The 27651-nt window shown below is 42.3% G+C and overlaps 1 protein-coding gene across 50 annotated transcripts in view; it reads right to left on the bottom strand.

Annotated features, from left to right (window-relative positions):
• Positions 1 to 27651, bottom strand: part of PPP6R3 (protein phosphatase 6 regulatory subunit 3) — a 164169-nt gene that overhangs the window by 75629 nt on the left and 60889 nt on the right. For all 50 annotated transcript variants that reach the window (XM_063644343.1, XM_063644315.1, XM_063644225.1 and 47 more), the window contains 2 exons: positions 25468 to 25618; positions 7225 to 7457 (listed from right to left, as the gene is read on the bottom strand). In XM_063644343.1, the coding sequence (XP_063500413.1) occupies positions 7225 to 7451 (227 nt within the window). In that variant the 5' untranslated portion in view covers positions 7452 to 7457; positions 25468 to 25618. The remainder of the gene's footprint in view (positions 1 to 7224; positions 7458 to 25467; positions 25619 to 27651) is intronic.

Below are 27651 nucleotides of genomic sequence, written 5' to 3'. Positions count from 1 at the left end.
GAGGACACTGGTTTCCAGGAAACTGCACTGCGCACAGCACCTTGTAATGACTTAAGGCACTCTGTAGGGACTTGGACCAGCCTTTATCTTTAGATGGGTTGCAAATGGTACTAAGTCTATATTACATCTTAAGAGAGTAAGCATCCTACTATAATGAAGGAGGGAACAGGACATCAGCCTGGGCTACCAAGGCAGGAAGCAGTATACAAAAAAAATGTAGTCCTAGCTATTTAGGAGGCTGGGATTAGAGGATCACTTGAGCCCACAAGTTCGAGGCTACGATGAGCAAGAGTGAGACCTTGCGTCAAAACCAAAACAAAACAAGTGCTCTCCACATCAGCCTTCCAGTATCTGGAGATCAGCACAGACACAAAGTCAGCCCACCATCAGTCTTCACCGTGCTGTCTCTCCTGTAGGTTACAGGCCCACAGCTAAGAACATGACACCTGCTCTGGATGGACCCACACAGGCTCTTCTACAGACCCCACAGCTTTAGAAATGCCTGCACCCCCTAAAGCATGCTTGCCTCTGACAACCAGACCACTGACCCTCTGCAAACAGGCAGCAGGTCCATTTTCTCCACTTACTCCTTCTACGACAATCTCGTGTCTGTTTTCACTAGTAACAACAGAGACACTGAGCCTATCCAGACGATACTCTAGCTGACCCAGGATTACTCTGCTCTTACACTCCTCCCCGCTGGACAGCCAGGACCCAGCGCCCCAACCAGTCATCAGGAGTGGCAAGCTCAAAGGCTGAGCAAGACAGGGAGATGGAAAAATAGCCAAACATGGCTGCATGACAAAAGAAACCAGGGAAGACTGGGGCGGGAGGGACACGTATACGATACTCCTGGGGCATCCAAGGCAAGCAAGTGCTGCCTGCAGCAAGACCCTGGCACAAAAACACCACTGGTGACAAACCAGAAAGCCACGGCACTTGACAGGCTCTGGTGTGAGGCCTAAAGACAGAAGAGTATGAGAAGGTCCCAAAATGAGCCTTTGTATAAAGAAAACAGAAAAGGAAAAAAAACAGACCTGGCAGATGTATGGGTCTTTGGGAAGTAAAGTCCCCCTCAATTTACATAGCATGGTCTTCAAGATGCCAGAATATAAACCCCTGTCAAGTACCCATTATCCCAGGAGTGGGCTGATGCAGTGGTTACAGGTGCAGCTACTAGAATCACACTAGCTAAGTCCAAAACCGGCCTCTACCACCTACATGCTATATAACCTTGGGCAAGTTACTTAACCTCTCTGGGCCTCAGTTTCCAAGTTAGTAAGATTAAGACAATAGCCCTTATCTTACGGAGGAGGGAAGTAAAAAAGGCTGGGAAGAGGGCCTGGCATAAAGTAAATAAGCGTTTAATAAATGACAGCTGTTTTCATTCCTCTTTATTTTCACTATAAAATGGCAGAATGCTGCCAGGGTGGGTTGGGGAGATGCACTCACTCAACTGTCTTAATGTGGAAACTGCTGACAAACAGAGCATCAGTAAAAGGCAGCGGACTCCTCCTGGCTGTGAATCAAATGCATGAGTGTTTTCTCCAAACTCTGACAGAGAAAAGTCCAGATGAGCAACTTTAAAATTTGTTCACTTTAGGCCGGGCGTGGTGGCTCACACCTGTAATCCCAGCACTTTGGGAGGCCGAGGTGGGTGGATCATGAGGTCAGGAGTTCAAGATCAGCCTGGCCAAGATGGTGAAACTCCATCTCTACTAAAAATACAAAAATTAGCCAGGCGCTGTGGCAGGCGCCTGTAATCCCAGCTACGCGGGAGGTTGAGGCAGAAGAATCGCTTGAACCCAGGCGGCAGAGGTGGCAGTGAGCTAAGATCACGCCACTGCACTTCAGCCTGGGTGATAGAGTCTCTGTCTCAAAAAAAAAAAATTTTGTTCACTTTTTCTAGGTGACTGGGTGGTATGACCTAATTCAAAAAGCATGCATAATGTTAGCCATTACACAAAAAGCTCAGAGTTCTGGTTCCAGACAGGCTGGGGCTACTCTCCTTCCCTTCCTCCTTAACATTGAAGAAGCTTCTCAAGGCCAAGAGCAGTGGCTCACACCAACAGTCCCAGCACTCTGGGAGGCCAAGATGGATGGATCACCTGAGGTCAGGAGTTCATGACCAGCCAGGCCAACATGGCAAAACCCCATCTCTACTAAAAACACAAAAATTAGCCAGGTGTGGTGGCACACGCCTGTAGTCTCAGCTATTCAGGAGGCTGAGGCACAGGAATCACTTGAACCTGGGAGGCGGAGGTTGCAGCCAGCTGTGACTGTGCCACTGCCCTCCAGCCTGGGCGACAGAGCAAGACTCTTGCCTAAAAAAAAAAAAAAAGCAGCAGCTTCTCAAGCACCCAAAGATGCCTCCTCCACTCCACCCTCGGCAAGACTCCTCCTCCTCCATAGGCTCTGACCTTGCTTCCTTTGCCTGAGAACACAGAGGAGGCAATCAGAAGGGAACCCAGCCCTACCACATCCCGACCTACACCTGGGCGCTTCCTCCTCGCTCCAGGGGAGCGGCCCTTGCTCCTGAGGTCATCTCCTGCATGTGTGCTCTGGACCACATGCCCCCACCCCCGCCCACTCCAGCACAAGGCATCACTCGGTGGCCTGCCCCCTCACACTGGCTGTGTTTCCTCTGTGCTGCAACATTCTCACAGGTCATCACTCCCATTTAGGAAAAAATAAAACCCCACACCGCCCCTGACTCCAAATCTCCCTCGACCTACCACTTCCTCTCTACTCCTGTTACAGGAAATCACCTGAAAGAGTTGTCTCTGCTTGCCTCCAGGCTTTCACCTGGACCCCTCCAAAGAACCTGTACTGATGGGGCCCATGATCTCCATGTTACAAACTGAGTTCTTTCTTATGAGCAGTACCGCTAACCCACTGTCCCCTCTCCTTCCTGAAGCCAGACTTCCCTTGGTTTCCAGGGTAGCAGCCCCCAGGTTCTCCTCTTGCATCCAGTCACTCCTCCATCCCTCAGTGGAACCCAGGCCAGCCCACACTAACCATCTCCAGTTTCAGAAGCTTTCTTCCAGCTCCATCAGCTCCGCGGGCGATCTCACTCAGCCTTGTGGCTTTACATGTCCTCCGTCCACCTGCCGCTAGGCCTCATCTCCACCTCATGTCTAACAGGCATTTCAAATGTGACAGGACCAGACCCAAACTCCTGCCCTTTCCCTCTGCAATCTTTCTTCACTGCCATAAAGCCACTCCATCCTCTCAACTGCCCAGGCCAAAATCCTCATAGTCACTCTTGACACTTTATCTCCCATTCCATACCTAGAGGAAACCCCTTCAGTTCTAACTTCATCTAGTGCCTCTGGAAATCTGACTGCTTCTCACCAATCAGGTCCACTAAGATCTTGTTTTTCTCTGCTGATCACTGCAGCCAACTGTACTTCCTTCCACTTCTGTCCTCCTACAGTCCCTAACCACAGAGCAGGCAGAGCACTCCTAACGAACAAAGTCAGACTATGGCACATGTTGTGGGAAGTCAGGGACCCCAAATAGAGGGACCGGCTGAAGCCATGGCAGAATAAGGTAGATTATGAAGATTTCATGGACATTTACTAGTTCCCCAAATTAATACTTTTGTAATTTCTTATGCCTGTCTTTACTGCAATCTCTAAACATAACTTGTAAAGACTTCATGGACACTTATCACTTCCCCAATCAATACCCTTGTGCTTTCCTATGCCTGTCTTTACTTTCATCTCTTAATCCTGTCAGTCGAGGAGGATGTATGTCACTTCAGGACCCTGTAATAATTGCATTAACTGCACAAATTGTACAGCATGTGTGTTTGAGCAATATGAAATCTGAGCATCTTAAAAAAAAGAACAGGATAACAGCAATTGTTCAGGGAATAAGACAGATAACCTTAAACTCTGACCGCTGGTGAGCCAGGCGGAACAGAGCCATATTTCTCTTCTTTCAAAAGCAAATGGGAGAAATATCGCTGAATTCTTTTTCTCAGCATGGAACATCCCTGAGAAAGAGAATGTGCACCTGGGGGTAGGTCTCTAAACTGGCCCCCCTGGGCGTGGTCATCTCTTATGGTCGAGACTGCAGAAGTGAGATAGACTCCAGTCTCCCATAGCGCTCCCAGGCTTATTTGGAAGAGGAAATTCCCACCTAATAAATTTTGGTCAGACCGGTTGATCTCAAAACCCTGTCTCCTGATAAGATGTTATCAATGACAATGGTGCCCAAAACTTCATTAGCAATTTTAATTTCACCTCGGTCCTGTGGTCCTGTGATCTCCCCCTGCCTCCACTTGCCTTGTGATATTCTATTACCCTGTTAAGTACTTGATGTCTGTCACCCACACCTATTCGCACACTCCCTCCCCTTCTGAAAATCTGTAATAAAATCTTGCTGGTTTTTGTGGCTTGTGGGGCATCACAGAACCTACCGACATGTGATGTCTCCCCCGGATGCCCAGCTTTAAAATTTCTCTCTTTTGAACTCTGTCCCTTTATTTGTCAAGCCGGCCGACGCTTAGGGAAAATAGAAAAGAACCTACGTGAATATCGGGGCAGATTCCCCGATAGGCACATACTTGCTCAAAACCCTCTGGTGGCTTCCCATCTTGTCCCAAGTATAGCAAGCATCCTGGCTGAGCCTACCAGGCCCTGCATGGCCTGTCTCCAGAGGTGCTCCACCTTCACCCCAACCCTCCCTCCTTCCATTTTCCCTCATTCACAATGCTGCCCCTTCTCTGGCTGCCCAGATATTCTTGGGGTACACCAAGCACACGAGCACATTAGAGCTTCCACACTTGCTGTTCCCCCTGCCTGGATGTTCCTGGTTATAAGTGCCCACTTGGCAACCCCCTTAATTCCTGCATGGCTCTGACCAGATGGCACCATCTTAATTAGGCCTTCCCTGAGCTCCTCTGCCCACTCCACCACCTTCAGCAGTCCCTGTCTCGTCATGCTTCATTTTTCTCCAGAGGTCTTATCTGAAAAACTATTGGGGGACTTTTTAGTCTGGTTTACCCCAATACAGCAATTACTCCATCACCCCAAAACTACACAATCCCAGTCTAAACTTCCTTAAATGACTGTAGTCAACCATAACCCTAAAACACTTTCAGATCTCAGCTGAAAAACCCCTCTGTGCTAATCTAGCTGTGGCACCATCCAAGATACGTTACACACAGGTGGTGACTCTGCTCAGGCCAGAAGCATGGCAGAGTACTGCCCTATCCAACTCAAGTGGTGCTCCTTCAAAATGGTACCGTGCAGAAGGCTGTGTCCAGGGGAGGTGCATTTGCTCTTGCAACCTCAAAGGCAAAAACACTGACAAAGCAATATAATACAAGTGCCACACTGTTACAACGGCGGGCCGGTGGGGGCGGGGGCACTACTTCTTTTGTGGAAAGTAAGCCCTTCATAGAAGGCATGCCTACTCTTCAATGATTAAAACATTACTAGCCTCATTCAGCATACGAGGAAACAGACCCAAGAAGGGTAAGCTCCTTGCCCAAGCTCTCAGAGATTGGAAGAGAAGAAGGTCATACTCTTCTGAGGAGGCTGATCCAAAACCTGTGCTCTCTGATGCATACCACACTCCTCCAACAGGGATGAGCCCCAATTCAAGTAGCACCACCCACATGCTAGTTCACTGTGAAGGGAATTCCAAGTAGCAAAGTGTCTATCCTTTGGGAGATGACAGCACACTAGTAGGTCTGCCACGGCCTCCCGGACTCCAGTGATTCTCCTGTCTCAGCCTCCCAAGTAGCTGGGATTACAGGCGCCTGCCACCAGGCCCAGCTAATTTTTGTATTTTTAGTAGACTCGGGGTCTCACCATGTTGGCCAGGTTGGTCTCGAACTACTGACCTCAGGTGATCCACCCGCCTCAGCTTCCCACAGTGCTGGGATTACAGGCATGAGCCAACGCGCCTCGCCTTTCCTCCTCTTTTTTTAAGACACTAATCTCTGAGTGAAGGCTTTCACTAAATGCAAGATGTCAATGTTAATGGCTGGCAGAGAACATGATGACATCTTTGAAGACCTAAGCCACTAGCAACTTGAAAGCATTAACAAGTATTATTTCCCTAACAGCACATTTCTCCCCAAGAAGAAAGGAAAAGATGTCTGAAAAGAAAGGTAAACTGAGGGGCCGGGCGCGGTGGCTCACGCCTGTAATCCCAGCACTTTGGGAGGCCGAGGCGGGCGGATCACGAAGTCAGGAGATCGAGACCATCCTGGCTAACACGGTGAAACCCTATCTCTACTAAAAATACAAAAAAAAAAATTAGCCGGGCGAGGTAGCGGGCGCCTGTAGTCCCAGCTACTCGGGAGGCTGAGGCAGGAGAATGGCGTGAACCCCGGGGGGCGGAGCCTGCAGTGAGCCGAGATCGCGCCACTGCACTCCTGCCTGGGTGAAAGAGCGAGACTCCTTCTCAAAAAAAAAAAAAAAAAAAAAGAAAGGTAAACTGAGGGACAAATGGCAAGAGACACACTACTAAAAGCCTAATTCTTCCTATTCCATTAAGTTTATGTAATGCATACATTTTTGTTTGTGAAGTTGCTCTATTTTCTGGGGGGAAAAGAGCCAAATATTTCAATAGACTTGGATATGGAGAAATAATTAACTGAAACCCCAATACTTTACATACCTATAGAGAGTTTCCAGGGGTTTGTATAAAAAGTGTTACAGTGATGGTAATAAAGGATTCTCACTGTACTGTCATTCTCTTTGTAAGCAGATTAAACTAGCAGACAAAATCCACTGTAGTTACCCATGGTGTGACCAGCTACGCTGATGTTCACTAATACCCATTCCTTTACTTCCAGTTGATAAAAGGTCAGAATTTATTGTATAAGCAATGCTCTTCGTAACCCCAAGCTCTGACTTAGATCTGTGCAATTTTGCATAGTCACATAATGTCCATCTTCCTATTTGTAAAGTAATTATTTTAATCATCTTACTATTTTGAGAAATTTGTCATCATTGTTTACAAAGCACGCTGCCTTTCCAGAAAACCTTTGAATGAAATTCAGAGTGCTCATTTTTAAACTCTTGTGATTCCCTGGACTTACCGCTAGAATGGATGTTGCGCTCCGCCAAGCCTGTCAGTCTTGACTATCTTACCCTTCTGTAAATGGCAACAGTCACACTGGAGAATCCTTGAATAAGAGCTGTATATTCTACCCCCACTTCACTTTAGTCCCACTCTAGAGAGAAGATTGAATTGTCTTACTTGTATCTGATCTTTTCATCCATGTCTTGAGGTGGTTCTTCTATAATGAATGAGACTAAATCTTCGAGACATTCTGCTTTTAACAGAAACTCTATAAGTTTGCGGTTCTGAGCTTTACATTCCTGTAAAACATCTTCCTCATCCATTAACTCCTTCAGTGTTACATCTTCTCTTTCTAGAAGTGTGTCTATGTGGGATGATGAGTGAAGATCAAATTTCCAAAACATGCTGGTCTAAACAAAATGCAGAAAGTATTTCATAAAATTTCAACTTTACAAATTAATTTTCCATAATTCATATTTCAGTTCAGTTTTACAGTCTAAAATGCCAACTTGGCTCACATAAGTTAAATAAGCTTCACACCAAACCTATAAAATACTTTTTAATGCATTACTGGCAGGATTTTTTCCTTCTCAGAAAATATTTTATAGATAAAAAATTTTGACTTGAAAATACTCAAAGCTAAAACGGGATAATTTTAACCTGCAAAAGTAATTCATCCATACTTTGTTAAGAAGTGATGCTGGGAAAGGAGAAAAGTCACCCTTTTCTTAAGGGTGAAGAACAGAATATCTTCAGCAACAAGTGATAAGCAGTGAGGCCTAAATATCTAGAAGGCTTCAGAAGACTAAAGAACTAAATGATCACTGCAAACCGGTACTTTCATAGTCAAAAGCCTGAAGCAATAAACTGGTAAAATCTGTGCCATTCTTAATATACTATTAAAAACTGCAAACTAATTCTTGAGGAGTTAGAGAAACTGATTCTCCTCTGTTTACTAGGAAAACATGACAATGAAACCCAATCACTACGCCACATACATATTCATTCCTCAGCTTCATGCCCATCCTTCCTCAACAAGGAAAACAGAGTTTGTTACTTCAAATTATAGAGCTAAAAAAGGTACTTATTTGTTACAAATGGAAACACAAAACAGAGGGCTCACTACATGATCTAAAGGCTGACATTCATGATGGGATGATCTCAAATGCCACTTTTGAGATACATGACAGGATGATAGCATCACAGGAAAAGACCTCAGTAGAGACCATCCAAAGACCTTTCCTATCTGTCTATATGCTCACTGCAGAATTCCTAAACCAGAGTTTGTTAATACATACTGACTCTCTGTAACCCCCAAATGAAAAACTATGTATAAGTTGGAGCTTCACTACCCACTTAGTGAGGTGTCCCATTATCATTATCTCCAAAAAAGCATGAATATCCACATGCTATTTAAAAGAGCCTAGGTAAAAGGAAGGAGGCTGCAAAGGATGGTAATCCATGTATAGCACACATTTTTAGAAGTATGTACTTGGGCCGGGTACACAGTGGCTCACACCTGTAATCCCGGCACTTTGGCAGGCACAAGGTGGGAGGATCACTTGAGGTCAGGAGTTCAAGAACGGCCTACACAACATAGTGAGACCTCATCTCTATAAGAAAAAAAAAAAAAAAATTCAAAACATTAGCCAGGCATTGTGGCACACTGCTGTAGTACCAGCTACTAAGGAGGCTGAGGCTGTAGTAAGCCATGATTGTGCTACTATACTCCAGCAGGGCAAGAGGGTGAGGACTCTGTTTCCACAAAAAAAAAGAAAAAACAAAACAAAAAAAACCCACCCACTTTAGGAGATCAGACAGGAATATATCCTGATTTTATGCTTTTATGAACATCTGCCTCAAAAAAAAATTTTTTTTTTAAATAGAGATCATAGAGGGCAAAATCATTTATACTGCTAGTATAAACACTGATCAATCCAGGAATAAAAGAAGGAAAACAAACTCTGTACCATGGCAGGTTACTCAAGGCTCTGTAAAAAGTAGATCCACTTCACAGGATAGGCAGTGAGATCACTGAACATTTTACTCTTTAGTACATGAGCATATAATTTAAAATATAGGCAGAGTTTTTTGTTTGTTTTTTGTGAGATAGAGTCTTGCTCTGTCACCCAGGCTGGAGTGCAGTGGCATGATCTCAGCTCACTGCAACCTCTGCCTCCCAGGTTCAAGTAATCCCTACCTCAGCCTCCCAAGTAGCTAGGATTACAGCATGCCATCACACCCGGCTGATTTTTTTTTGTATTTTTAGTAGAGACGGGGTTTCACAATGTTGGCTAAGCTGGTCTAAACTCCTAACCTCAAGTGATCCACCTGCCTCAGCCTCCCCAAGTGCTGGAATTACAGGCATGAGTTACCGAGTCCGGCCAAGTAGGGTTTTAAAGAAGCTTCCAAAAGCTCCTTAAGGAACAAGTTTTAAATAGGAATATTATAAAATGTGAAGGGTGTTATAAAAGTCTTGTTTCTAAAAAAAATTTTAAATGCTTTAAAGGACACATGGCAACAAGCTCACATCAATTAGCAGCAACAGGACCAAGACATATTTAAGGATGGCAGCCATTGTGATGATCCACCTGGACACAACATCTTACAAGAGGAGTCGATGTGGAGGACTGATGTTCAGCACAAAGCTCTGTGGGATGACACAAGTGGTGGCCCACAGTCAGAGGCAAGGCTGTCTTGTTCCTCTATTGGATTAGTCTAATAATTATGTCCAGATGACATCACAGACTGAGCTAGAGAAGCACAACTCCTCGCACTGACAGCAGCCACTATGCTCCTAGGCTAACAGGACTTCTCTGCTCCAGACGAGGGGTGGGTAGGGGCATCCGCAGAAGCCACCCAGTGGGCAATGTTGCCAGTGAAGGAAACAAGAGCAAGCTACTTGTAATACAAATATTAAAGAAATAAGGGCAAAGATGACATATAAGTAACAGGAAAATAACTTTGGGGAAAAGGTTAGTGGATATAAACCTTAGAAATAAATGCTTTTTGTGATTTTCAGATGAGTGGGAAATGGTAAACAAAGTAACTTTATTATGCCATTTGATACTAATACAACTAACAAGTAGAAAAAAAGACAAAAGTATACCAAAAGATAACTTCAATGCAAGAGGGAAAAAGTTGGGTTTCCATTAATTCCCACAGAGGAAGAGAAGTGGTTCGTTGTCTGAGGGCACAGAGTAACAATGCCAGTGCCACCCACCATGCTTCCGGTGGAGTAGTATGGCTCATGCACCTCTACATTCTTAAAAATCACAAAACCTTTTTTTAAAATATATTTTTACTACTCTTCCCCACACTTAGTATTAAAGGCAAAGTATGAAAAATACTAAGAAATAAATCAGAAAAAAAGTGAATCTGGTATCAAGCACTTATTTTTAGCTAATAATAAACAGGGTATACATTCACCAATCAGGTGAGAAGCTATGCCTAAAAACTAGATAAAATGACACTTCTGAATTATGAATCAAGATACAACTTTTTTGCCTCAAGTAAAAACTGACTTCCAAAATCTCAACCTTATTATAAAGGAAACTCATTAAATACTGGATTTCTAAAGAAGAGTGATAATTAGTTGTGATGAAATAAGGTGTTAGCAAACCAAATCCAGCTCACAGCCTGCCAGCTATGAATGATTTTGACATTTTTTAAGGGTTGGTTTAAGAAAAAAAAGGAATATATGACAGAGGCCATCTGAGGCCCACAAAGCCTAAAATATTTACTACCTGGTCTTTTGCAGAAAAGTGTAGTGCCCTTTGTTCGAGAGGAAATAAAAGTCCCACTAACACCCACTTTGCTTTCTGCAGTCTCCTGAATCCACGCAATATCTACCCCACAGCCCTTGCGCCCTGCCCAGTGAGGTGCTGACAGTCATCACCCCTCTCTATTCTCCCCTTCCTGGGGCACTCACCGTGTAGGTGTGGCCACATGACAAGAGTTTCCTCCATTGTGCCAGGAACCATCAAACCTCCCATGGTCCTTCACCTGTATCTGGCTGAATGCTGAAGACCAAAAGAACCTGAGGGATGGTAGAACCAAAACATGCAACGTGCCTTGGTCCCCAAATCACTACATGGAAGAAAGCCACCTACTGCTGTAAGTTCCTGCCCGTGCTGTTCCAGTGAGCCAGAAGCAACCTTCCTGTAGCAGAGCCCGTGTGCTCCAGCAGCATGGCCTAACTGATGAATCAGGTCCTCCAATTCCCCAGCCATGACTTTGTGGGTTTACTACACTGATTTTAAACTTGAGATTTAAACACAAGAAAAGGAGTTCTTTGGCAACTATCTGTTGTAAAGTGATTAATTCCTCTTTTTTTTTTTTTTTTTTTTTTTTGAGACAAGGTCTTGCTCTGTCACCCAGGCTGGAGTGCAGTGGCATGATCCTGGCTCACTACAACCTCTGCCTCCTGGACTCAGGTGATCCTCCCACCTCAGCCTCCAGAGTAGCTGAGACTACAGACCCGTGCCACCACACCTGACTAATTTTTTTGTACTTCTGTAGAGACAGGTTCTCACTATGTTGCTCAGGATGGTCTCAAACTCCTGGCCTCAAGCAATCGACCACCTCCGCCTCTCAAAGTGCTGGGATTACAGGTGTGAGCCACCACACTCAGCCAACTAATTCCTTTTGCTCCCCACTATTCAGAGTTAGAATAGCATTTTTCAAATAAGAACACCTTGAAATACATTTTCATGGTGAATTTTCTTTGTATTGGACATACTACAAACTCAAAACCAAAATATATCCACAGCTAATTCCTTAGGCAAAAATTATGTATTTTACCTTTTAGCCAAACAGCAAGCTGACAGGAAACAAATGGCACTGGTAAATTAGTCACCCCTGCTAGGCCTTCGCTTCTATTTGTACTCTTTCAAGTAGAAAGAAGCCAGGTATGAAATAACAGTTACAAAGTTCAACTGGCCAGAGCCCTGAGGTAAAATGGAGTCCTTTTAAAAATATAACTACTCTAAACTACACAGAAAAACCAAAAAGTCAGAACTTCAACAACTTGTTTTTAGTAAACATAAATATCCTTTAAAATTCACAACCTAGACTACACAGTCACACAACGAATAACGACAGGGATACAGACTGAGAAATTCTTCGTCAAGTGACTTCGTCGTTGTGCAAACATCATAGAGTGACTTACACAAACCTATACAGTCTAGCCTACTACATACGTGGGCTATCTGGTATAGCCTATTGCTGCTAGGCTATAAACCTGCACAGCATGTTACTGTGTACTGAAATACAGAGGCAGTTGTGACAATGCTAAGTATTTGTGTATCCAAACAGACACTACCATGTTAAGATGTTGTTTAGCTGAAGTAGCAAAATCACCTTAAAGAATCCCCCCAAACTAATCATTCATATCAGTCATTAGGTGACAGGAATTTTCATTCATATCAGTCATTAGGTGACAGGAATTTTTCAGCCCCATTATAACCTTATGGGAGCACTGTCATATATGCAGCATATGACTGTCCTTAAATTTAGGGATAATTTCTTCCAACAAACCAATCAGTGGGGCAAAGAGTTTGGTAAAGCCAAACTACCCTCTAATCTTTCTTCAAAATCCTAGAGTTTTTTTGTAAGTTGGATTAAGTAGTTTGAAAATGGAGTTTTCTCCAAAAGGGCTAAGATTAAGAAAGCAGGTCACTGGGGAGTCATCTGTTACTTGATGCCACAGAGGACAATGTGTGCTGTTCCCCACCTTCCTGTAACATAAGACAAGTGAAAACTGCCATCTTATATACACAAAATAGGATCAAAGGATCCATCTGTTGAGTAAATCTATTCATCGAAGATCAATTGCTTTACTTAATGACCCTCTAAAATTATTTAAAAACCTTCATGATATCAAAGCCTTTCAAAATCTGAGGCCAAGTACCTTGAATTCAAGGCATTCAAGCAGTGATGCTCTCTGGAAAAAGGTGCCACCCTGTCTCTGACACAGGAACTAGGAACTGGTAAAGTGGCTAAATTATTTATAAGAGGCAGAAAAAGAACATCAGTCTATCTGTAAAATTTGCCAAGGCACTGCTAGTAGAATGCTAGTATATCCAGTAGGGGTCCAATTATAATTTATGTGAACCACCTACAACCCTTTGTTTTCATCAAATATACAAATCCTCTCAACCTCTTCTAGGACTACTAAGAATCTTAACAGACCTGGATTCTAACACCAGCTCCACTACTGGCTAGCCCTGAGGCCTCAGGAAAGCTACTTCATCTCTAAGCCTCAGGATCCTTAGCAAAACAGGTTGTAGAGAGTCAATAAGAAAGACCCACAATAGCAGCTAGAACATATAGGCACCAACATACGGACACTCAGGCAAATAGAAGCTACTAGGGCAATGAATATATCCAACAATGAAATCACTGAGCTTTAAAGCTTCCCAAACTTTCATAGGCACAGGAATGAATAGCCTAGGGCCTTGTCAAAATGCAGTCTTGGCTGGGCATGGTGGCTCACGTCTGTAATCCCAGCATTTTGGAAGGCCAAAATGGGCAGATCGCTTGAGCCCAGGAGTTTGAGACCAGCCTGGGCAACAGGTGGCACACACCTGTAGTCCCAGCTACTCGGGAGGCTGAGGTGGGAGAATCACCTGAGCCTGGGAGGTTGAGGCTGCAGTGAGCTATGATCATACCACTGCATACCGGCCTGAACAAGAGTGAGACCCTGTCCTAAAATTTAAATAAATAAATAAATAAATAAATAAAACACAGGCTCGGATTCCAACTCAATAAAACAGGGCTCAGGCCTGAGATTCTGCATCTCTAGTTCCCAGATGCTGCTGATGCCTGATTTTAAACCACTGCTGACAGCTTGTAATTCATAAATGGAGGATTGTTTTAATCTACATCTTCACAAATTTAAATACATATATTCAAAATAACTATACAGCCATGAAAAACATAGGAAAAGCACACTAGTGCAAACAGTACTGTGTTATTTATTTCAGAAACTACCTCTGAAAAAGCTGATATTAATGGGTTTTCATTTAACAAGACAGAGGCAGAACATAACATACCATAAACATGACAAAAGATAAACTATTAGAACCCTGAAGAGAAAAACTACTGGTGATCCTACCCACAAATGAGCAGTCAACTGTGGGGATGACAAGATCTTCAATGAATTTCAAATTCAAAATCTCCTATTCATATGAACTCACTCTGCTTAAATTTGGCAACTTTGTATCCAAGTACAATAAACTGTACACTATCAACTGTGAAATAACTGTACCCAGGACTAGCTGGGCCCAGAGCAAAATGTTCAGAGACTCCAAAAGAGATTCAAAGATTATGATGCATTTCAAGACAGAACCCAAACAGGAGAGCATTAATCCAAGTGTTTCTGAGCACTGTGAGACTGCACAGGTCACACACCCATGAAACCAGCTCTGTCTATACCTTTTAATAACTGGCCCTACTGGAATCCTCAAGATAGTAACGCCGAAGTGAATATCTGATATCATATGCCAGACTGGCAATAAACACGCATAAGATATTTCTAGTAGAAGCTGCCGCTACCTAAACATATGGAGCACAAACAGAACAAAAATAGGAGAAGCAGCTGCTTCCGCCCAAGAAAACACACAAGAAAGATTTAAGACAACAAAATGTGTTATTGACTTTTAATACTATATATTTAACACAACACTACGAAGAAAATATTTGACACACAAATTTCACATGATCTTATACAAAGACATGCAAGCACACACTGCCCAAGTTCTAACTCCTATACACCCCAAGTCTCCCTTCAGCACTCCCTTCTCTCACCACTATTAAAACTACTAGAACTACATAAGCTCTATCTGTCATCCAAGTCAGACCCGTTTAACAGAAATAAGAAATAAACTTATGAGCCACACATTAAATGTTCTAGTAGCCACATCAAAAAAGTAAAAAAACAACTGATGACATTAAATTTAACAGTATCTTTAACAGAATATATCCAACAGGGCTATATTATTTCTTTTGGTACTAAGTCTTCCAAATCTGATGTGTATTTTATGCTCACAGTACCTCTCAATTTGAACCAGCCACATTTCAGATGCTCAAGAGTCACACATGGCCAGTGGCTGCTGTACTAGACAGCCCCACTCTAATGACATTATGATTCAGTCTCTCTCAGCACTGAAATGGCCCCCATCTCCTTCCACAGCTACAATCACTAACGATGTTTTCCACACAAGGGCCAATGTGGGGTAGGTAAGAAGAGGTTATAGGCCATGTTTTTCCTCTCTTTTAAAATAGAAAAATACAGGAGAAATCATGTATATTCTTGAAATGTAACAACTTGGGCAGATATTCTGCAACTCAAAAAAGTAGATCACAAGAAAACGAGAACTGTTTTGTAGCCTCCAATACCTAGAAACATTTATACCAATAACAAGAAAGTTTTCAACTCCTTCATCTTGAAATAATGCAAACAGCTAGATCTTCCATCGAGAGGCACAGATGGGTCATCACTGGTTTAGACTTAAGGAGCCAAATTTAAAACGCATGCCGGATAGGCGCGGTGGCTCACGCCTGTAATCTCAGCACTTTGGGCGGCTGAGGTGGGTGGATCATGAGGTCAGGAGTTCAAGACCAGCCTGGCCAAGATGGTGAAACTCCGTCTCTACTAAAAATACAAAAATTAGCCAGGCACAGTGGCAGGCGCCTGTAATCCCAGCTACTCGGGAGGCTGAGGCAGGAGAATTGTTTGAACCCAGCTGGCAGAGGTTGCAGTGAGCCGAGATCGTGCCACTGCACTCCAGCCTGGGCGACAGCGTGAGACTCCATCTGGAAACACACACACGCACACGTGTGCGCACACACACACAAAAACAGGTACATATCTCTGAGAATTGATTTCACTTTATAAGCTAATTCAAAATATATTTTCAGAAGAAGGAACAATGCCTAGGCCACTCGAAAATGTTGGGAAACAAAGATACTTGATTAGTGTGGACAAAATCTAGAATTCTCACTCAACCTCAAGAAAACAGACCTCACGGCATCCCTTGATTATTCCATAAGCAGCAGACACGTTTACACTGAACTTTTGGCCGAGTTTATAAGCAGGCTGGGGAACAGGATGTACTGAACAACCAAGCTGAGGCAAGGCTGTTCATACTGGCTCATCTACTGATGCAGTGTCCAGACACCTGGAGGCTGAGGACTTCCTTCTAGGCTTGGATTCACACATGCAGGAAGCTTAGCTGAACAGTGCCTGACAAGATTCAAATGTGAAACTGTGGGCTCCAGGAGGGTTTGGTGACTGCTTCCAGGCATGCTGAAAGCTGCATGCCACTAAGAAGGGGCCAGGGAGGAAAGTGTTTATTAACAGGAAAAAGCAGAGTCACTCCCACGGAGGTTATCTCTTAGTGTTGTAAGTTAATGAGAAACTCTTCCCCCTGACAGCAAAGCTCAATGCCCAGGGAAATTTTCACAAGAAGGGGCAGAAACATGGAACACAAAGGAGTAAAAGCAGCTGGTCTTTGAAAGCAGCTCTAACTTCTAAGGAAAAAGACCACAAAACACAAAGTTCATGCAGTAGCTGTTTCTCCATTCTTAGTAAAGGTGTCAATTTCATGAAGGTGCAGCCCCCCTACACACACAAATTAAATCAAATATCAGGTGCCTACTAGAGTCAATATATTTCTTTAGAGAAGAGGGCAATACAAACTCAAACCCAGTTTTATTGTATCTCTGCAACTGCTTCCTCCAAAGGAGGTGTCAAAAGCAATCAGCTTTCTACCACCCAGGTATTCCAGAATCTTTTCCATTTTTAACTTTAAACTGCTTTGATATTTCAAGCTTTTCTTTGAGAATAAAGGAATCAAATCCATTTAATATGCTATATTAATCAACAGGTATTAAAGTATTAATATGAATTATGCTAAGGAATACAGGAGTAGTATGACAGATGATCCCTAAAGCCTTGAAAAATACAATAAAATTGAGAACAGAGAAAACAGAGAAAGGCAGGCATACATTTCAACCTTGTTCCACAGAAAGGTAGCTCAAGGGAGGACAACCTGGCCAAAAATGCCTCATTATATGTCAAGCCTAAGTTGAGCCTCAAAATACAGGGAGCATTTAGGAGGTGATGAATGGAGCTGCATAACATATTCCAGGCCAGGCGACGCCTCCCTGAAAGCAGTGGACAGGAAGACCCAGTAGCTTCAGGAGTCACAGCAGGGAGAAGACCCTGAGGACAAGAAGAAGGAGCCTTTGGGTAGGTGGTAGGATTAGGTTGGCAACACAAGGCCAGATCACAAAGGGCTGTGTGTGAATGCACGGCACTGTGCAGGCTTGCTGCAGAAGCAGACAGATCCAATGAGTTTTAACTGAGGGAAGTATGCATTAAAATCTCTACAGCAGTGATTAAACAAAGTATTTTAATAACATACAGAAACAATTCTGAACAGAAGCAGACATTGGAAGTGACATGGAGATGACACTGATGCTGTGGTTAGTACACTCTCAACAGAGTTCGTACTTCCTACAAAGGTGAAGACAGAGGGAAGAGGACAAACCTCTTTTGGGTCTGGCCAAGTGTGAATATGACTTAAATATGGGACAGGAAAGAAGGGGATGAAGGTAAGACGCCTGAGGTGGGGCACTGTAGAGACTGCTCACCGTGCTAAGACAGACACTGGAGTCTGCAACAGCAGATCTAGAGTGTGAATGCGTTAACTGTCAACAATGTGAAAGACAGATTGGAGAGGGGTGAGCGTAATGAAGAGGGGCCCACCAGAGCAGAAGATGATGCCTTGCAACAGCCTCTACGTTCAAAGCCAAGGTATCCGCTACAAGATTTCACACTAAATGACCATTACTCCTCTAATGTCACCAGCATTCTGCCTCCCCCAAGTCTAATTTCCACTTTTTCTTCATTCTGGAGCTGTACTTTGTTATCTAATGATACAAATTTACACTTGCCTTTAGAATTCTAAGCTGTCTGGGAAATACACAACCCTCAGAAGGCAAATGCCTATATATACACCCCGTACTAACTCCAAATACACTGCTAAGATGCTAACGGCAAGACAAGATATACAACCTTATCATTCACTTCACTTTTTTATTTAAAAAGTCAACCACCAACCAAAAAATCCAGCCTTACTTTTGTCAACTAGTTCAAATTAAAGCAACTACAGTAACGTGTTCCTCTACAAACTCTCATTATGAAACCTTGAATGTACAGGAATTTCTGTGCCTATTTTCCACAACTTCAAAAACTTCAGTCCAAGTATATGCAAAGCATGGGTTATTTCTAAGAACAAGTTTCGCTGAAGTGAGACTGAGGGGTTGTGTGGGGAAAGGCAAGTAATGAGGACGGCACAATGGTAGTCGAGTTTTTGCCAAGAGTCTTCTTAAGAGATCAAGGAAACCGAGGAGAGGCAAGGAACACCCAGCTGGTTCCAGATGCACGAGTGCATGCTGGAGGTGAGGGTATGTGAATACAGGTAAGACGGTATGATAAAAGTCAACGTTAGCCAGGCCCAGTGGCTCATATCTGTAATCTCAGCACTTTGCGGGGGGACAGTGGTAGGTGGATCACTTTAGTCCAGGAGTTCAAGACCAGCCTAGGCAACAAAGGGAGATCTTGTCTCCACCACAAAAAGTACAAAAAAATCAGTCGGGCATGGTGGTGCACACCTGTAGTCCTAGCTACTCAGGAGGCTGAGGTGGGAGGATCACTTGAGCCTGGGAAGCAGAGATCACGCCACTGCACTCCAGCCTGGTTGACAGAGTAAGACCCTGTCTCAAAATTAAAAAAAAAAAAATTTTAAGTCAAAGTAAAATCAGTAAATTCTCATGGGCCCTAGAAAGGTTTCCCATCTGAAGCATCCAAGATTCTTGGAATCTCTGAAACTGGGCAGGATTCCAAGAGCGAACAAATGAGTCAAACATCAGAAAGGAAACAACAGGTAACTGGAACAGAGTAGGAAATGGTTATGATTGGCATGGCTATCTGCAACAACACAAAAAGTTTCTAAGTCTCCAAAACTGAAGAGATAGGAGGTGGTCCTCAGCAAATGAAAAATGGTCAAACTGCTTGGCTAGAAAGGGAATTCTATACTAACATGTGGTGAAGGCAAAGCTTGGAAAATCCAAGTCAGTGAAGTTTGTATTAAGTGAAACCCAGTTATGTACCATTTATAACTCACCCAACTTGAGGTAAGTGACAATGGTCATTTATTATTCAAATATCTTACAGACAAGGTACCCAAAGAAAATGGCCTTTCCTAATCAAGTAGAAATTCAGGAGCACACTGAGATGCTTTTGGCAAATGGTCAAAAAGAAGCAGTCTTCAGATTAAGAAAAGAGCTATCAAATTCTATAATGAAAGACAGAATTGGTAACTTGGTCACAAAAAAATCTTTCAAAAGCCCGTTTTTTTAAAAGTTTTAGCTATTATCGTCTATCTTCCTTCCCTAGCAAACTTTGATCAGACTGTACATAACCCTTAAGTATTCAGGGCTACCTCAACAGCTTCAGGCTAGCAGCAATAAACTGTTAACCTTCAGGAAGTTCTTTCTCTTGTAAATGTTTTACAGTATGCAACCTAATGTGCAAGAAAAGTTAAAGTAGATTCATAGACTACTGAGACTGCTCAGGAATAAAAGTTCAACAGAGAATGGTCTTTATAGCTCCTTATGAAAAACAATCTTCAATCTCTCCTAGCTATTCCACAATCACATTAACTGTCTGGACACTGCAACTTTATATAAAGGTGGAAACATAATTATTAACAGCAGCTACCATTAGGTGCCTACCATACTGCCAGACTCTAGGCTTCATGCTTTTAGATACCAGATACTTCATACCTTCAAGGTTTTGTTCTCATTTTGCAGATGGAAAAAACTAAAATTCTAAGAGGTCAAATGACTTTCTACTAAAGACCAGAGCTAGTAAACATGCTAGCAGAATTGGGACACAAATCCAGGTCTGACTAGCTCCAAAGTGTGCACTTTTCCTAGTCAAAGAAGCAGTCATCAAGAGCATGACCCCAGCCCAGCCAGCTGTGTGTGGCCTCAGCTTGTAGAAGGCAGCAACAGCAGGTCAGCCTTGCAATCCAACGGCTCTCAGGACAAGTTCATGAAGAGGAACCATGTGTCTCTGTGCACAGGGTGGAGAATCACTTCCCAGACAAGAGAGTTGGGCATTCAGCCTGAAGAGCTCTGGACAAGCTCAGCTCTTGTGGCCAAGGGCTCTGATGGCATGGATTCACAGGATGCCACAGGCTTGTCAAAATGCACAGAAAACACAAAGCTAAGAGGAAGAGCTAATCCTGGGTAAGTCAGCAGTCACACTGTTTGACACAACGAATCAAGAAAAATTTATTTAACGTGAATGAATATAAAGTCCTTTTCAGACAAAAACTGAAAAACAAGATGGGAAGAAGGCCAGGGAGAAGAAAACTGCTGAAGTGAAGAAAAGAAACAAAAAAGTCCAAAGATTTCAGTTGATTGTAAGTCCAACAGAAAGTTCTAATATTATGATGTAACTAATAAGCGAAGAAATCTCAGAATATAGTAACAGATAAATAATGTCTAGGACCAGAGGAGAAACTAATCCCACTGTGGCCTGCCCTGAGCACATCACGTCACACCAGGAAATAGCATATCCTGTTCTGAAGGAAAACAAAGAGTCTGGCAACCACATGGCATCCAGAGATGGCCAGGGCAGCAGAAAGGCTCACTACCTGGAGGGATAAAGTAACTGCCTTTGAATATATTTAAAAGCTTAGAAGAGAAGACCTGTCTTGTACTGTACCCAAGGATGAAATAAGAACCAGTAAGTAAAAAGTGCAAATTATCTACAAGCAGTAGAAGCAAAACTTGCTAAAGATGAGGGCTGTGGCTGCATGCGAGGCCCCTCAATTGGAGGTGCCCTGGCAAAGCCTGAATGATTTTCTATAAGAACAAAAGGAGTTCCTGTTCTGGACAGGAAGGTTGTACTAAATGATTAACATGCTGTTTTATAAATCTCTTCTCAAAATCCATTGGATATAAAAGGTACAATACATGGCTACATTTGGGCTGACACGGAGCTCCAGTAAGAAAATAGAAAAGATTATGTAACCTTCCAGATGCTTAGTGGGTTGAACTCCACGCATTCTCCACTGCTCTGGAAACTCTAGTAACACAACAAAATAAAGGACAAAAGAGAAAAAAGGAAACTACAGCCAAGAATGCCAACAAATTCATGAAAAGACAAAAAACTTAAACAATTTAGGAAGTCCAATATTCAAATAAAATTCAAATAAAATATTCAAATAAAAAAGTTTTAGAATAACATAATCTATCACCCACCTCTTGGCCAAGGAAAAAAAAAGGTGGGGGGGGGGGCGGGCAGGGGGGCATGGGTAGGAAATAGAAGAAAGCAATTTTCCCAGAGCTTAACAAATGTGGCTCTCCTTAGGGCCTGCACAGGCCACCACAATGAGTGGTGCGACAGATCCTCCCAAGGTACTGAGTAGTAGTTCCATGGTAGCAGAGATGAAGTATCTAAACCTTCTAGTGGTGGGTGGGGAGGAGGGGAACTCACAAAAACAACACAAAAAAAGGACCATAACTTAGTATCAATTCTTGAAACCAACATTTTCAGACATGGAAGGTCTGACGGATCTATTCACACTTTCTCAGGTAGCTACTGCAGAATGTTCTTCACCAAAACATGACAATACATGAAACCAGAAATACGAGACATCAAGAGATAGATGACTCCCAGAAGAAAGGTGAGGAGAAACACCAGCAGTTACGGAGAAGGTCAACTGCAACCAGTACAGAGGAAGGCATGAGGCAGAGGGTTTGGAAAAAGTGAGTCCAAGAAAGAGACACAGCTGACTGCCAGATGTATGTGACCACACTGAAGAGAATTTTGCAAATTTTGTTAGGGATTCTGGGAATAATTAACCAAAATATACATACCTTTAAATACTGAATTTAACCAAAAGGTGAAGGAGGGAAGGAGCTATCCATGTAAGAACTAAAACCTCTTCTTCATAATTAGAAGCCAAGGAGATTAGAAACAGCTACATATAGGCAAATTATTTAGAAATGTGGAAATAAGGGAAAACAGCTAAGTGATGAAGGTAGCAGTCCCAAGTGAGTAATTCAGAGATGAGAAAAGATGGAATAATTGTTATTTTTTGCTATAAACCTTGTGATACACCTCTGACTTTTTAGCCTCCATGAACAGTCTTCACGAAAGAACTACAGGCAGAATATTTTCAAAGAAGTTGAAAAAAGACAACCTACAGTAGAATCTGATAGGACATGCTACAACTGATTCTGGTTGTGTATAGAACAGAAAAGGGCTTAGTTCAACAAACTTAGAAAACCTGTAAAAATGTAAGGTGTTTAAAGCTTACAGTTATTCTTTGATTATTCGCCAGCAGGCATCTGGAGACTTTTGAAATCCATCACCTGTTACTGAACCAGTAGCACCAGCAGTAAACTTCTTTCACTCATGGACTTAACCATCCTGGTTTGCCCTATCACACAGCAGCTTGATGTGGTGAAGTTTTATCGTGATTTTTTGAGCACAAGGCAAAGACTGAAATTTTTCTGAACAAGAAGAACAGTTGTGAACGACAATTACTGAACACTGGATAGCTGTAGAAATCTGCCTTTGCTGAAGTCTCAATGGCTGACATGTGAACCATCTACTACATTAACATCATTTAACCAACTTTCTCTGGTTGATAAGGAAGGTCAAGCTGCTTCATACACTTCCTGTAGGAGATGAGCTCTCCATTCCCATAGAGATTGGCAGTGGACATGTTTTCTGAGCTGAAACTACAGTTACATAGCATTTTGCAGACCTTGATGCAAAGGCAAAGGAAATCTCCATATTTCAAAATCCATTCAGTTGTGCAAGTAAGGAGCTATCACCTAAACTATAATTAGAAATGATTAATTTACTATGTAATGACATACTAAAAAGTAAGCATCAAGAGAAGAATCCAAGAGAATTCTACATATGCCTTCCAAATAATGAATATATTCAACTGAAGTAATATGCTTGGGAACTGATAATGTGGGAGTACCTACCTGTGTAGAAAGACATTTCCAAAGATGAAAAATGTAAAACCTTGCTGCAGATCAACATTAATAGATTAGATGTACCTTTGCAATAGATTTTGATGAGAGCAACTCTGACTTTAAAGACCAATTAGGTGAAATATTATCCCCCTAGAATAAAGAACTCCAGTCTTCTCACTAGTAAGAGAAAGCTGTATTACAGAAAATTGAACTAAATTATTACATTATGAATCTCATCAATAACAAAGCCTATAAAAATTTGTTGTGTCTCTTGGTATATAAATCCTCTTTTTTGCCTCTTGGCCCACAAAACCTAAAATATTTATTATCTGGCCTTTGCAATAAATGCTTTGTTTGCCAGCCCCTGGTCTAAAGTGCCCTATACCTACAGTGCTGTTCCTCTCCAGGAACCATCGTAACCACTTGGCATTGATTCTAGGACTCCTGGAGACTTTGAAGGGTTCACTCTAGTGTGGGACAGCATGCTGACGAGCACAGATGTGTAAAAGGAGGAGGAGGAGGAATAACTAAAGGTAAGAAATTGTTCCACGAGCTGCCGAAGCTAAGAATCTCTATCAGCAAAGAAAAAACAAAATAAACAACAAGGAGACAGAGGGAAAGTCTCAAAAATATTCTCCTGAGAAATGCCTCTGACATTTTAGCTCCTACCACCAAACAATTAATGATACCTATATTTTGTGAAAAGTACTAAAGATACAAAGAAGTTAAAGCTGCTTGCTCACAAAATACTTAAAATGTAGTTAAAGAGAATTCTAAAATAACTTAATGAGATGCTCCGAGAGTTCACAAAGGAGGGATCACAAGGGAACTGGAACAATCCAAGGTGGTGTGACAAAAAAGGCAGGAAGAAAGCTGAGCCCCAGAAGATGTGAATTCAAATACAAAGAACAATAATAAAACTCTATGAGGCCGGGCGCGGTGGTCACGCCTGTAATACCAGCACTTTGGGAGGCCTAGGCAGGTAGATCACTTGAGGCCAGGAGTTCAAGACCAGCCTGGCCAACATAGTGAGACACCGTCTCTACTAAAAATACAAAAATTAGCCGGGCGTGGTGGTGCACGCCTGTAATCCCAGCTACTCAGGAGGCCGAGACAGGAGAATCGCTTGAACCCGGGAGGTGGAGGTTGCTGTGAGCCGAGATCGCACCAATGCACTCTGGCCTGGGCAACAGAGCGAGACCCTATCTCAGAAAACAAACAAACAAAAAAACTCTATGAGACAAGGAGTCACAAGGGGAATGAATACTTGCAGAGAATTCTCCACATGGATTCATCCAGAAGAATATTGAGGTGAAGCTGAGGAAATCCTAAGTTGTGTAGGAGAATCTGAATTATCGGGGGCAAGAATTGGACGTCACTGTTTAAGTGCTAGGGGAACCTGCAAGGGTTGAGTAGGACTGTTCTTCAGGGGCTGGGGCTGAGGAGACATCATATGCAAAGTAGTATTATAGATGCCTAGGAAACATCCACCTGGCAGTTAGAAGCAGAGACCCCTCACAGCAAAACCACCATAGTATCTCTCCAGGCAACAAAGTCTGACCTAGCTTTGCAGCCGTGGAAACAAAAAGAAAAAGACAGTTTCAAGAGTCAACAGTAGAACCAATAGGCCCTGGTAAATCACTGCTCATCAGGATAAAAAGAAAGCCAAGCAAAAAGTGACTAAAATTTCAAGTCTTAGAGCTAGCACCAGTTCAGGAAGGTAGATGATTAAATGATTTTTGTCTACCTTCTAGAGATACAATGGGGACAAGTGAAATTTGATTAACTATGTTTGCATGTCCCCCAAAAGGACCTACTGTGCCACTTCTGCCACTTCCTAGTAAATGCCAACCGAGCCAAAAGTCAAATATGCAAATTCAATCTCTAATCTTTAATAAAAAGTTCTAAAGTGATGGAGATTAGGACTCAGAAAGACAAAAGTGGCTGACCAGAAGTCAAACGTCCTTTCGCTGGTATAAAACAAAAACAAACACACAGAGAGAGCCCCAGTGCCCTGGAAGCAGTGGCCTGGGCAGCGAGTCTTTCTCTGCGTGCTACTACTTCAGCTTACTAGGCCTGGCTGGTCTTTGGCGCCCCTCTCAATAACCCCCTATAAACTTAGAATCCTTTGAGTTCTGTAGATTTAAGATATACCAAAGCAGACTGAAGAGGCTGTCATTTAACTTCCTTAAAATACCACAGTACCATAGAACCATATTGTACCTAGCTCAGAGAGACTGGTCTCCACCTGGTTTGCTAAGACTCCAGGGTCTCACAATAGAACCATAGCTTTCCTTGATGTCATTAATGGCAGGAAACTCCTGCTAATCATAATGGTCTTACCTTTCAAACCAAGTTTAAAAATTAAATGAAATGTTTTCTTCTTTGTGGCTCCTTGCCCATTACAGGTTATCCTGGTAACAGTTTTCCCCCAATTTACTGCATTAGCAGATTAGCGGGAATAAAGTGGGATACGGATATGAAACAAGCTCTCCTGTAAAAGAAAAAAAAAAAGGCAGATAATCACATATGTTCTCTTTTGGTGTGATGATAGCTGCCATTAAAGCATACTGGGTCAGGGTCTTGGGCCACACAGAACTATACCACAGGGAATTAAAAAGTTCTAGTTAATCATTAAAATTTTTCTATATGAACATAAGAAAAAAGGCACTGTCATCTCTCTACCTTAGCTTTTATCCTACCCTAAACAGTAGCTCAGAAGTAAATACAGATGTCATAATAGCACTATCAATGAGTGAAGAAGAAAAATACATATCCTTACCTTTGTCTTCTAAAAACATCAATTCTATTCTTATCCAACATAGGGTCCACTATAAAGGCACCACACTTTCAAATACTAAAATTTTACAATTTCCTTCCTTTAAATGCCCCCCCCCGGCAGTCCACTTAATACATTTTATCAGGAAGCGTGAGTAGAACATTAAGATCACTGAAGTTCTAGCTATACTCAAATTCAGTCTTTAATGTCAATTAACCAAACACTGCACATGAAAAGAATAGAAATTATCTTCCAAGGTATGCACTTCATATATAGCTTAATACTGTGGAAAAAGACTTAAACTGTGGACACTGAACTAATTAGAATTCCTCTAAGTAGTGAAGCCTGACAGGGCCAAAAAAAAAAAAAACAAATCCCCTAAGAATGCAATCTACAAGGCATCTCCAAAACAATGCTGTTCATCTAATGCCTTTCCCCCATAAAACTCATACTACATTGTGATATCAACATTTTCCCTCAAGTAAGATAATAGTGTTAAACATTTGTTAAAATCAATCAATAAAAATAACAGTAACAAGCCTAGATGCAAATTAAAACGAGTATATTTAATTATAAAAATAAAATATTTTACCAGTTAGGTGGTTTTTGACTATATACTGCAAAAAGTATAATCATCCCAATTTTTGCTTAAAATGAGAACAGACCATGTGGCTGTGCTGCTAGAGTCCTTAGACAAAACAGAAAGGTCCTGTATGGCAAATCCCTCTTCCCTCCAATTTAGGATCACGTATTACATTCTAAAGTCCTATTTCCTTAATTTCCTCTCATCTGAAATAGTTCAACGTTTTTTTCCATTCATTTCACTGACATCTTTGAAGAATATGGGTTATGTGCTTCTGGCAGTAGTACTACATAAATGAAGGTTTGTTTCTCCTGGAGCATCACCTTCAGAAAGAGACAAGATGATGTCAATTTGCCCCATTATTGGTGATAATTTCAGTCACTTGGTTAAAATTATATTTGCCAGATTTCTTCACTGTAAACTGAGCATTTTCCTTTGTAATTAATTCATAATCTGTAGAACAATACTTAGAGACTATGTTCTTACAACGTTCATCCAGTAGTTTTAGTGCCAACTGGCAATTCTTGTCTGAATCAATTGATACTCAGTTATGAAAATGATGAGGTTTTTGGGGCTCTACTGTTCCTCCTGGCATTCAAACTTCAGTGAGGGATGCTCCCTTCTCCCCACTTATTCTTTCATTATGCCATCAGTAGGGACTCCCAGATTCATATTTTATTAACTTTTTTTTTTTTTTTGAAGACAGGGTCTTGCTCTCTCGCCCAGGCTGGAGTGCAGTGGTGCAATCTCAGCTCACTGCAACCTCCACCTCCTGGGCTCAAGTGATCCTCCTGCCTCAGCCTCCTGAGTGGCTGGGATTAGAAGCAACCGCCAACATGCCTGCTTAATTTTTTTATTTTTTGTAGAGACGGGATTTCACCATGTTGGCCAGGCTGGTCTCAAACTCCTGACCTCCAATGATCCGTCCGCCTTGGCCTCCCAAAGTTCTGGGATTACGGGTGTGAGCCACTGTGCCTGGCCAATTAACATCATTATTCATTCTGATGTTCAAATTGTCCCACATTTGGCCAGTGGGAGCCCCTTCCAGCATGCTCTTGTGTGCTTTTCATAGTTCTTAAGCACTTCCTTATTTCCTCATGTAACATGTTCTGGATTTGTCTTATGCATTCTGTGTTCAGCTTTGAAATCTGCCATTTCTCCAAGG

This window comes from Symphalangus syndactylus, chromosome 1 (assembly GCF_028878055.3).
Source record: "Symphalangus syndactylus isolate Jambi chromosome 1, NHGRI_mSymSyn1-v2.1_pri, whole genome shotgun sequence".
Classification (NCBI taxonomy): Eukaryota; Metazoa; Chordata; class Mammalia; order Primates; family Hylobatidae; genus Symphalangus; species Symphalangus syndactylus.
The sequence above is the reverse complement of the archived record's forward strand: the minus strand, read 5'-3'. Positions and strand labels throughout refer to the sequence as shown.